We start from the raw sequence: 12,909 nt of genomic DNA, 5'->3' as shown, positions 1-12,909 counted from the left end.
TAAAAAACACTTTCAGTTACTGACATAGGCTAACCTTAGGTTTTTATTTAGATTTTTATTGATTCTTTCCTAGTTCAGCTACATTTCATTGGAAAGAGATATCTACAGTAATAAGAAAAAAATTTATTTACTGGGGAAATACCATCTCTATTTGCAAATGGTATAGAGCTATGTTAAAGCATTAAGAAATCCACTAAAATTATTAGAACTAATAGTTAAGAATAATTAAAATAGTTACAAAGCAAATACTTTGAAGACTACAAGATACAGTTGAAGGAAATGAAAGGTCTAGATAAATGGGAAAACATCCAATGTTTAATGGATCAAAAAACAACATTGATAAGGGGCCAAAGCTTGAAAACAATACTTATTAGGTAATCAACTTGTCTGTAGACAATGACAAACTATCTCTGAATTTTACAAATTATAGTAATAATCCTGACCCTCTTTAAAAAGAACAAAGTGAGCTGGGCGGTGGTAGCGAATGCCTTTAATCCCAGCACTCAGGAGGCAGAGGCAGGCGGATCTCTATGAGTTCGAGGACAGCCTGGTCTCTAAAGAGAGTTCCAGGAAAGGCACAAAGCTACACAGAGTGACCCTGTCTCGAAAAACAATCAAACAATCAATCAATCAATCAATCAATAAATAATCTAAAGAGAGTTCCAGGAAAGGCACAAAGCTACACAGAGTGACCCTGCCTCGAAAAACAATAAATAAATAAATAAATAAATAAATAAATAAATAAATAAATAAATAGGCAAAGTGTGACAATTCACATTTCCCAATTTCCAATCTCTATAGCAGTAATCAAGACAACATGATGCCAGCAAAGGAACAGACACAAGCAGCAGTCCTTGACGTCTGATGGTAGGACTTGTATTTTAGCAATATGCAGTATAACACTCTCATGGATGCTAGACATCCTCAGTGATCTGCACTCTACATCAGCATGTGATCACTAAGTCAGCTTGATCAAGATAATCACACAATGTTCTGCAATGCACTGTATGCTAAGCTGTAAATTCTGCAGGTAATGTGGACCATATGCATTTTAAACTTACAATGGGACTATAAGGACATAATCCTATCATAATTGAGGAGCATCTGTAAGACAGTGGCAGAAAATTCAGCATCTAGAAAGAAACCCACACAACTATCTACTGGTTTTGACAAGAATGACATGACCATTTAATGATTACAAAACAGTCTTTTCCACAAATAGTGCTGGGATAGATAGCCACAGGCAGAGGGTTGAAGCTGGAATATTACTTCTTAATATATACAATTTAATTCAAAATAGATCAAAGATCTAAATAGAAAACCTTAAATGTTGGAAGAAAATTTAGAGGTAAATCTTTACAATTTTATACTTGACAAAGAACTCTTGAAAATAATCCCCAAAGTACAAGCAACAATGGAGAAAGTTGTATTTCATGAAAATTGCAAACTCTCATGCTTCAAATGACATATTAAGAAAATAAGAATACCACTCACAGGATGAGGTAAAATATTTGCAAACTACATGCCCAACATGTTATTTATTTCTAGAATACATAAGCAACCATTAAAATTTAAAAAAATCAAAGGGCAACCCAATTTTTAAAATGTAAAAAACAAAGTAAGAGTCTGCATAGGCAATTCTCTGAGGAATTATCTAAATTTATCAAATCGAAATGAAGACTGAGATAGTACTCCCATTATGATGGCTAGAATCAAAAAGTCTTATAAGCAATGTTAATATAGAGAAACTGAAGCTCTCATATACTGCTACTACAAATGTAAAATAACTGCTTTGGAATCTAGTAAGTCTTCAAACTACGAAATAAACAGTTGCCACAAGACCCAGTAATTCTACTACTAGGTATATACCCAAGAGAAATGAAACATGTCTGTGGTGGTATTGTGTTCCCCAAAATATTGTGCACCCTAATAAACTTATCTGGAATCAGAGACAGAACAACTACAATATTAAACATAGAGGATAGGCAGTGGTAGCACATGCCTTTAATCCTAGCATTCCAGAGGCAGAAATCCATCTGTTCAAGGATACAGCCAAGCATGGTGACTCACGCCTTTAATCCCAGGGAGTGAGGGCAAAAAGAGAAAGATGTATAAGGCGTGAAGACCAGAAACTAGAAGCATTTTGGCTAGTTAAGCTTTCAGGCTTTGGAGCAGCACAATTCAGCTGAGATTCATTCTGGATGAGTACTAAGAGGCTTCCAGTCTGAGGAAATAGGATCAGCTGAGGAACTGTTGAGACAAGGTAGCTGTGGCTTGTTCTGCTTCTCTAATCTTCCAGCATTCGCCCCAAAAACTGGCCTCAGGTTTGATTTTATTAATAAGAACTTTTAAGATTCCTGCTACACATGTCTGCTCAAATGTTTATATATAAATATTTGTATCATTTTTCTATAATAACCAAAAGGCATATATAACCCAAATGTCCATAAATAGAAAGGTATCAATAAACTGTGGTAAATCTATCACTGGAATATTACTTAACCATGAAAGGGATGAAATACTAATATTAGAACTTATATGAACCTTAAAAGCATGCTAAGTGAAAGCAAAGCACACTATACCCATTAACTATGATTCCATTAATATGAATGCCCACAATAGCACGTGGTTGATTAAGACTGAAGTAAAGAAATGCAGATACTGAGAGGTAGCACGTACAATGTAGTGAGTTTATGATGCTGGTCAGACACATACGACTATACTAAAAACCACTAAGTTATATACTCAGTAGATAAACTGTAAGGTTTGTTATCTCTTTTTAAAGCCATTTTTAAATGTTTTAAAGCTTTACTGAAAGACTTGCCATATCTGACTAAATTTGAAGATGCATCAAAAATTTAAGAAATTTTTTTGCCAACTATGAACAAACCATTATAAAAAAAGACTTCAACCGAAAAATAACACCTGAACCTTTCCTTCCTTAAATTGCTTCTTGGCATGTATTTGCTCACAGCAATGAAAAAGAGTAATAAAGAAAATCGGTCCTGAAATCAGGGAGCAATGCTGTGATAAAGCTGACCCTGTAGTTCTTGGGTCTCTGGAACTTGTTAAAATCCCCTAGAGTGCTGCAAGCAGAGCACACTGGGCTTCTAGTGGGAGTTAAGAAGATAAGAAAGGGAAATTGGACAGTGGCAGTCTTGTCCATGAGGTTCCAGCAGGGAACAGGATTTTTACTGTGAAGTGGGCTAGATGCCTGTGGTGGTTTGAAAGAAAATGGCCCCCAATAAGGAGTGGCACTATTAGAGGTGTGGCTTTGTTGGAGTAGGTATGGCCTTGTTGGAGGAAGTGTGTCATTGTGGGGGTGGGCTTTGAGGTCTCCTTTGCTCAAGCTATACCCAGTGTGGACATAGCTGCTTTTGCTGCCTGTGGATCAAGATGTAGACCTCTCAGCTCCTTCTCCAGTACCATGTCTGGCTTCATGCCACTCACCATGATGACAATGAACTAAACCTCTGAAACTGTAAGCCAGCCCCAAGTAAATGCTTTCCTTTATAAGAATTGTCATGGTCATAGTGTCTCTTCACAGCAATAGAAACCCTAACTAAGACAATGGCATCTATGTGACAGAATAAATAAATAAATAAATAAATAAATAAATAAATAAATAAATAAATAAAAAATAATAAATAAATAAATAAATAAATAAATAATAGTAATCTGGTACTTTCTGCCCATATCCTGAGAACCTGAGTGTGAGAGGAGTCCAAATACAGGAGTGATATCTGGTGGGGGAAATCTCAAGAAAGAGCATTCATACTGTGTGGAATGGCTACTGGTAACTTTTCTCATCCAGATCTACAACGCAAGAGAGTAAAAAAGCAAAGCAGAAAGATACCAAAAAAAAAAAAAAAAAAATTGTAGTTAGTCAAGGAAAAGAGCCTGAGCAAGATTACATTCACTTCCTGCTCCAATTCTGGTAGTCCTAGTACCTAATTCAATTCCTGGTACCAGACAAGTACTCAAAATAAGTTGGCTGGGGCAGTGGTGGTGCACGCCTTTAATCCCAGCACTCAGGAGGCAGAGTCAGGTGGATCTCTGTGAGTTCGAGGCCAGCCTGGTCTACAGCTACACAAAGAAACTCTGTTTAGAAAAACCAAATAATAATAACAAGTTGGCTGAAAACATACATGGATGACAAAGCTGTATCAATGACATACATGAATTTCAAAGAAAAGGTATAATTAAGCACTTACAAAAAAAAAAAAACAAAAAAAAAAAAACAAGAGTAAAACACTCATTTCAAAACAAAATATCCTTGGAATATATAATAAGCACTATATTTTCTTATTCCATATATGATGTTAATTATCTGTTAGTAGCATAAGTAGGGTACTTAAATTTTCTTCAATACCTTGTTACTAATGCTAACTTAATTTTTGTAAAAATTAGAGAACATTTTCAATCAAATACTTATAAATTTATATTATTACACATTTCAAATGAGTAAATAGCTGATGGAAACCTACCAAATGAAACTGATCCACTTTTGGGACTCCATCTTCATTTGTCTCAAACTCCTGATTTTGAACAGAAAGCTACAAAAGAACACAAAAATAAATAGGCTCTAAAAGTATCTAAATCAGTGATTCTTAACCAAGGTCAAATATCAGATATTCTGCATATCAGATATTTACATTACAATTCCTAACAGTAGCAAATTTACAGTTATAAAGTAGCAACAAAATAATTTTATGGTTGGGGGTCACCACAACATGAAGAACTGTATTAAAGGGTCGCAGCATTAGGAAGGTTTAATTAGTGTTAAGTACTAATCCTAGAGAGTCTACACTGGATCACTTTCTTATATATAATCAAGCCATAGCCCACTGCAAGTACTTTGGGATAACCAGGAATAAAATCCAACACTTTGTAGATTATAACATCACACCACAATGTCCAAAAACTGGATGCCACTAGATTCTGGTGAATGAGAGGAGCTCATAAAAAAGCACATTTCTCATGCAGAATAAAAACACTTAGTAAAATTACTTGCACAAACAACCAAACAGCCCTTGAAGCCCTACAATGTTGATCAGTTGGTAGACATACCATAAATAAATACTGCAATACTTCTTTGCTTTCTAAGAAAATGTTCTAGGAGCTAGGTGGGATCTGTTCCCAGGACCCATATGGTGGTTCATACCATAACTACAGTTCCAACAAACAGTGCCCTCTTCTGACTTCTGCAAGGACCACACACACACAGTGCACATACATACATACATACATACATACATACATACATACATGAAGGCAAAATACTCACTTGAAACAAAATGAGTAAGACTACTTTTTTGTTTTTGTTTTTTTACTTTTATCGGTTCTTTGTGGGTTTCACACCATGCATTCCAATCCTATTTATCTCTCTGCCCCCTTGCATCTGCCCTCTGCCCTTGTAAAGAGACAAAGTATCTGTAAAATACCAACATGCTGCATGCTCAGTGTTGAGAAGGTGTGCCAGCAGTCACCTGGACTCCTGAAGACTAACAGAGGTCTGACTGTATCATCTGTGACCTGCCACAAGGATTACTTACTGATGGAAAATAGCATCTGTTACCCCGACCTCCTCTCCCTTTATTCTTTCTCTCTTTAATAATTCCTATTTCGTTTTCCTTTGGAATGACTTTACCCTGGTTTACAGAGTCTTTCCAACTTTCCAAGACCTGGACTTCATTGAGTTGTCTCACTACATTTCTTTCTTCCCATTCTGCCTTTAGCTTCTACTGTCTGCTCCTTGCCTCTTTATTCCCTCCTCCTATTTGTTTTTCCTTTACCATCAATCCAGTATCACCCACTGGTCTTACTCTCCTTTTGTTCCTTCTACTCATACCCACAGTAATTAACTTCTTACTATACTCTGTACTATCAGTGTCCTTTACTAGATTACATTTTTTTAAACAAACTTATTTATTTATTTAACATCTTGGCCACAGTTCCCTTCCCTCCTCTCCTCATCTCCTCCCAGTACCTTCCTCGCATCCACCCCTCTATTCCCATCCCCCAACCCACTCCTCTGTTTCTGTTTAGGAAAGGGCAGGTCCATCATTTAAAAAAAAATCAGAGATTAAAAACAAAACCAGGACTGGAAAAAGGGCTCAGCCATCAAGAAGACCTTCTTGTCTAGGTCTGCTCTTCTGGAAGACCCAGGTGTGGTTCCTAGATACTACATGGTGGCTAACAACTGTCTGTAACTCCAGTTCCAGAGCATCCAAAACTCTCTTCTGGCATTCACAAGCACTGCATGCACATGGTACACAAACATTCATGCAGGCAAAACACCCATACACATGAAAAATAAATAAAATCTCTCAAAAAATTAATTAAAGTCAAACAGTTATCTAAAATAAATAAATTAATGATACACTTTGAGGCCTTGGTGAAATAAAAAACAAGCTAAACCCAAAATCAGTATTGTAAAGAAATAAGATCAAGCTAGGTGTGATGGTGCTGCACATCTTTAATGCCAGTACCTAGGAGGCAAAGGCAAGTGGATCTCTGTGAGTTATGGCCAGTATGGTCTACACAGCAAGTTCCAGACCAGACATGGCTACAAAATGAGACCCTATCTCAAAATGGAAGGAAGGAAGGAAGGAAGGAAGGAAGGAAGGAAGGAAGGAAAAGAAATAAGATCAAGATTAAATGGCAGCAAACAAAAATCAATATAAATAATCAATGAAACAAAGAATTGGTTCTCTAAAACAATAAATAAGAAAGATAAACCCTCAACCAAACTAAAAGACAGAGAAGACCCAAATTAATAAAATCAAAGATAAGAAGGGAAACATTACTAAAATTACTAATGAAATTCTTTAAAAAATCATTAGACCATAATTTATGAACTTAAATTTCACTGTTGGAAAATCTCAAAGAAATCAATTTCTAGACACAAACTACCTACCAAAATTAAACCAAGATGACACAAATAATTTAAGCAGAACTATGATAACAAGAGTGAAGCCATAAAAAAAAAAAACAAACCTCAAAACTCAAAAGGGTCCAAACCCAGATGCATTCAATGCTGAAATCTACTTTTATACTTGATTGTTGCCCACAGGCTAGAAGCACTTGGCAGACCTTCAAAAGGCTAATAATATCAATGCTTCTCAAACTATTCCATTAAATATAAATGAAAGAGGTGCCACACATTCTATTCATGAAGCTAGGATTAGCTGGTACCCGGACCAAACAAGGCCACAAAAACAAAAAAGAAAATTATACACCTAAAGAGCATTCATGCAAAAGTTAACAAAATATTTGCAAACCAAATTCAAGAATACATCAAGATCATTCACTATAGCTTTATTCCAGACATGCTAGCATGGTTCATCACTTTCCAATCAATAAATGTAATAAAAAGACTTAGACAGAAAACTCATGATCATCTCAATGAATGCAGAAAAGGCTTCTGACAAAATCCAACATTCTTTCAGAATAAGAAGCCCTAAAGAGACTAAGAAAGAATATATACCAACACAATAAAGGTGATATATGATAAGCCAATATTCAATATCATACTCAGAGGAAAAACTAAATGCATTTCCACTAAAATCAGAACAACACAAAAGTATCCACTTCACCCACTCTTACTCAATACAGTGCTTAAAATCTTAGCAAGAGCACCATAAACAGAAGGGACACAAGTTGGAAAGGAAAAATACATTCAAAGTGTATCTGCAGGTGATATGATTCTATACATACTAAAAAGACTCCAAATAATCCCCTAGAAAATCCTTAGATGTGATAAACACTGTCAACTATGAGGTGGGATTTAAACATTAACATATAAGCCCAGTGGTGGTGACACACACTTGTAATCCCAGCACTCAAGGGGCAGAGGCAGATAGATCCCAGTGAGTTCGAGATCAGCCTGGTCTACAGAGAAAGTTCTAGGACAGCCAGAGCTGTTACACAGAGAAACACTGTCTTGAAAGAAAAATTAACATATAAACCCCTATATGCCTTTCATTCATATGTGTGTATGTATATGTGAACAACAAAATGAGAAATAAGTTGAAAGATACAAATTTCATTCATAATTGAGAAAAATCCTCTTTGGAATAAACTAAACCAAAGAAGTAAATGAACTCTATAAAAAAATGCTAACTCTACATACAGAGCACTCCCACACCTAAGGCTCAGTTAATATTGCAGAAGCGGGGGTGGGGGGGGGGGGGGGGGGGGGGGGGGTGTTGAGTGATGCAGAGTCTTGCCCAGCTATGACACCTACAATGCACATCAACACCAGCATGTGATAGCTCTGAGGGGGCAATGGTCTCACACACACACAGCTCTCTAACTGGATTTAAGACCCACTCAACAAGGAAGCCATGCTTAGTATTGGAAACCTAGCTAATGACTCAGAGTTAGTACAGTCACGATTGTCGGGAGAATCTACAGCTACTACTTAACTAACCCAGTGTAGTCCCCAACAACAATCTATACACATCTCTCCTTATACACACAGATAGGGGAGTCTTCACCCTCATCAAAAAAACTTTTGTTTGTAACAGATGGAGACCATTACAGAAATCCACAATGAATCAAAATGTAGAGTTATGGAGCCCAGTCCTAACAAATACATCTACAAAACACTCCCATACCCAAGGCTCAGTTAATACTGCAAAAGAGGGGGAAAAATGTCTAAGAGCCAAAGATCAGAGAGTTTGCTGAGAGATTGTGTCTCTAGTAATGTCAGAAGCTACATCCAAAAAGTCTTACCAACATGACTGCCCAAATATAAGCTGAACAAAAGATGACACTAATGGGCATGCCAAAGTGGATAGGGAAAAGTCTCTACCCTACACAAAGAACTATAGGCAACTGAGAAAAGCTGTGAAGAGGAGAGATGGTCTTCCCCAGGGAAGAGTACACCAAATTGGTTGTCCAGTGCAAATGATCAACCCTGAAAACATACATTTATAGGTAGCATTATATGGACTGAACAGGTTATATTTAAGAGAATATGTGTGTACATGAATTATATATACTTGCATGCAACAGCAAGTAGTGGACAAAAGAAGCCATAGATTTGAAGGAGGCATGAAGGGATATGTGGGAGGGTTTATAGAGTGGAAAGGGAAGAGAGACATGCTGTAATTATAATCTCAAAAATAAAATAAATAAATGACAATTTTCAAAAAGAAAAACGTCATGTACCAATTTTTGTTGGAAATCAGCTTTATAAAAAGTCTGTAGCCAGGTGGTGGTGGTGCATGCCTTTATTCCCAGCACTCAGGAGGCAGAGGCAGGAGGATCTCTGTGAGTTCAAGGCCAGCCTGGTCTACAGAGGGAGTTCCAGGACAAAGTTACACAGAGGAAACCCTGACTCAATAAATCAAAAAAAAGGTCTGTAATAACTACATTTAAAAAATTATATAAAACCAATTAAAGACAAACATGAAGAACAGAAACAAAAATAGTAAAATTTTACAGGACAGAAATGCAGAAAACACTAAGCAGGGTTTGATTTGGTTTTTAATCTAAAAAAAAATTATCATTCTTTATTGGTGAAAATATAAATCTAGGAATGCTCAATCATACCACAAGGACACATGCTCGACTATGTTCACAGCAGTGTTATTCATAATAGCTAGAACCTGGAAACAACCTAGATGCCCCTCAACTGAAGAATAGATCAAGAAAATGTGGTACATATACACAATGGAATACTATTCAGCAGAGAAAAACAATGACATCATGAAATTTGCAGACAAATGGATGGAACTAGAAACTATCATCCTGCCGGGTGGTGGTGGTGCATGCCTTTAATCCCAGCACTCTGGAGGCAGAGCCAGGAGGATCTCTGTGAGTTCGAGGCCAGCCTGGGCTACAAAGTGAGATTCCAGAACAGGCCCAAAGCTATACAGAGAAACCCTGTCTCAAAAAAACAAACAAACAAAAAAAGAAATGAAAATATAATCCTGAGTGAGGTAACTCAGACTCAGAAGGACAAACATAGTATGTACTTGCACATAAGTGGATACTAGATGTAAAGCAAAGGATAACCAGATTGCAACCCACAGCTCTAGGGAGGCTAGCTAGGAAGAACACATGAATCACCCAGCGAAGGAGAAATAGATGAGATGTACATGAGCAAAATGGGGGTAAGGGGGTAATTGAGGGCAAGGGATGGGGGATGAGAACACAGGGGAACAGGAGGTTCGAGCTGGAACAGGGACAGAGTGGGAGAGCAAGGAAAGAGATACCATGATAAATGAAGACATCATGGGAATAGGGAGAAACAGAGTACTAGGGAAGTTCCCAGGAATCCACAAGGATGAATCCACCATAGACTACTGGCAACAGTCGAGAGGGTGTCTGAACTGGCCTACTCTGGCGATCAGATGGCTGAATACCCTAACTGTCATCACAGAGCCCTCATCCAGTGACTGATGGAAGCAGATGCAGAGATACATGGCCAGATGCCAGGCTGAGTTCCAGGAGTCCAGTTGATGAGAGAGAGGAGGGATTCTATGAGCAAGAGACATGGAGACCATGATGGGAAAAAGTACAGAGACAGCCAGCCAAACTAGCAGAAACACATGAACTGTGGACCAATAGCTGAGGAGCCCCCATAGTACTGGACTAGGCCCTCTGGATAGGCAAGACGGTTGTTTAGCTTGAACTATTTAGGGGGCCCCAGGCAGTGGGATCCCATCTCTAGTGCATGAGCTGGCTTTTTGGAGCCTATGGTGGGACACTTTGCACAGCCTCAGTGCAGGGAGAAGGGGCTTGGACCTGCCTCAACTGAATGTACCAGGCTCTGCTGACTCCCCATGGGAGACCTTTCCTTAGAGGAGGTGGGAATGGTGGGTAGGTTGGGGGGAGGGAAACACTGGGGGAATGAAGGAGGGAGGACAGGGGAATCTGTGGTTAGTATGTAAAATGAATAGAAAATCTCTTAATAATAATAATAATAATAATAATAATAATAATAAACAAAGAATAATAAAAAAATATTCTTTAGTGGTGAAAACATAAATCTAGGTATGACTGTTCTGCTGTCTATAGTAAGTGACTATATGTATGATTCTTCTTTAAGAGTTCAGAAATGGAAAAGTATAAACAAATTTGACTATTTCTTATAATCTATCACTGCTGCTTATTATCTACACACCAGAATTTAAGACAAATACAACTGTTATCATCTGGAGTTCCTCGTTTATTCTCACCGTAATTCAGTTAGATTAGAAATACTCACTGCAGGTTTTTCCCTTTGGTGGGAGCATTTGCCTATGTCTCCATGAATATGAAATAAAGTATCGAGATTATGGTTGCAAGGAGGACAGAGCATGGAAAGCACAGCAGTGCAGCATCAACAGCAGCTAGAAAGCAGGGAAATGCAGAAATGCTCAACTTCAGGTCTGAAGAAGAAACAGAAACTCTAACACTGGGCACCAGGCAAGACAGTAGGAAAAGAAAGGGGGATTGATCTTCTGTAGGGCTTTAAGCACAAAGAGAAAAGGAAAGTTACAGCAAGCTCCATAGGTATTCCATTTGGCATTCTGTGAAATACAGACTAAAACAGGAGGTCAGTGATCTGTACAACAGACACTAGACAAGATCCTTTGTATTTTCTAAATTGCTCATCCGTGATGTGGCTGGATTTTTATAATTTCAAGCCACAAAGGCCTTCCTCCATCTCCACTGCCTGAATAAGCAATGACATTGAGAAGTTGGAGACCCAGTAAACTGGTTCGGACTTGACAGACCTGGAACTTAGGTTTATATGGTAGGAAATGTAATCATGCTGAAAGAAAAGCTGCCCAACCTCTGAGGAGGAGCCAAAGTGGCTACTTAAGACTGAGCAGGAAGGCTGAGGCAGAGAGCACACAAGACCACTCACTGTCTAAGCCTTTCCTCTCAGCACAGACTACTTTGTCCTGACTGTTTCCTATACTCTCAGAGTCCCAGAAACAACTGTAAATGCCTATCCCCAGCATCTCCCACACCTACACATGCAAGGGGGGCAGGATGCTTCTGTTGATAGTGGATGTGCACTGAGTGAATACACAGACTCAGCAAGTGGGAGCTAGAGGGTAGTTTCTACATTCAAAGAGTTCCAAATCTACATGGGAAAATGCTGGCAAGAATTCAGCCTGGCAGTGGTCACCAAAGCCCTGGTAGGAAGGGCAGAGAAGAGCTCAGCTTCCAATAAGCTATTTCTGTTCTTACCTCTTGGCCTTCAGACAGAAAAATGGCTCACTAGTCCCAATCTCATTGCAAATAAACTGCAAAATGATATGCCTGGGGGAAAAGGCAGTGTCTCCATCCTCCACCTCCTCAGCAATGAGGATATAGTTAGCTGCTGTTTTTGTTGTTGTTTTGTCTTCTACTATATTTGCTTTGTTTTATTCTCTATTTCTAGTTTTGTTTTTCTAAAAATAGGGGCTGAGTGCATAGCCCAGGCTGGCCTGGAGAGACTGGTCAGAGTCTTCTGTCTCTCCCTTAGTCCTAAGTGCTAGAATCTCAAGCATGCACCACCATGCCGACTCTCCCTAATGTTTCTGAAAACTTCATCTCATGTACCTTTCCTCTCTTTACCCATTTTCCTGCTCCTGTCTTTTCCCTCTCCCCATACCTCCCCTCTTTTTATCAATAATTAATACCTTTTCCTTTTTTAACTTTTTGAGACAGGGTCTCACTTTGTAGCCCTACACTAGTTCTAGGCTGGCCAATAACTCAATAGGTAAGCAGGGCTGGCCTTGAACTCACAGAGATTTGCCTGCCTCTGCCTCCTCAATGCTGGAATTAAAAGCATGTAGTAATTTTTAAAATCAATTTTTCCCATGAGTATCTTAGCCTCTTTCTTTTCTACCTCTACTTTGGATAGAGGAGTTGTTTCTATTTTTTATCTCATTCTTTGACTTCTGTCCACACTTACCCTAG

At 38.3% G+C, this 12,909-nt stretch overlaps 1 protein-coding gene across 3 annotated transcripts in view; it reads right to left on the bottom strand.

The window, feature by feature from the left end:
* Stk31 (serine/threonine kinase 31) overlaps positions 1–12,909 on the bottom strand; it is a 76,720-nt gene that overhangs the window by 474 nt on the left and 63,337 nt on the right. For 2 of the 3 annotated variants that reach the window (XM_036182343.1, XM_036182342.1), the window contains exon 23: positions 4,488–4,556. The exons of the other annotated variant lie outside the window; for it this stretch is intronic. In XM_036182343.1, the coding sequence (XP_036038236.1) occupies positions 4,488–4,556 (69 nt within the window). The remainder of the gene's footprint in view (positions 1–4,487; positions 4,557–12,909) is intronic. 3 annotated transcript variants of the gene reach the window in all.

Source organism: Onychomys torridus, chromosome 3, assembly GCF_903995425.1.
Source record: "Onychomys torridus chromosome 3, mOncTor1.1, whole genome shotgun sequence".
In the NCBI taxonomy this organism is placed as follows: domain Eukaryota; kingdom Metazoa; phylum Chordata; class Mammalia; order Rodentia; family Cricetidae; genus Onychomys; species Onychomys torridus.
The sequence above is the reverse complement of the archived record's forward strand: the minus strand, read 5'-3'. Positions and strand labels throughout refer to the sequence as shown.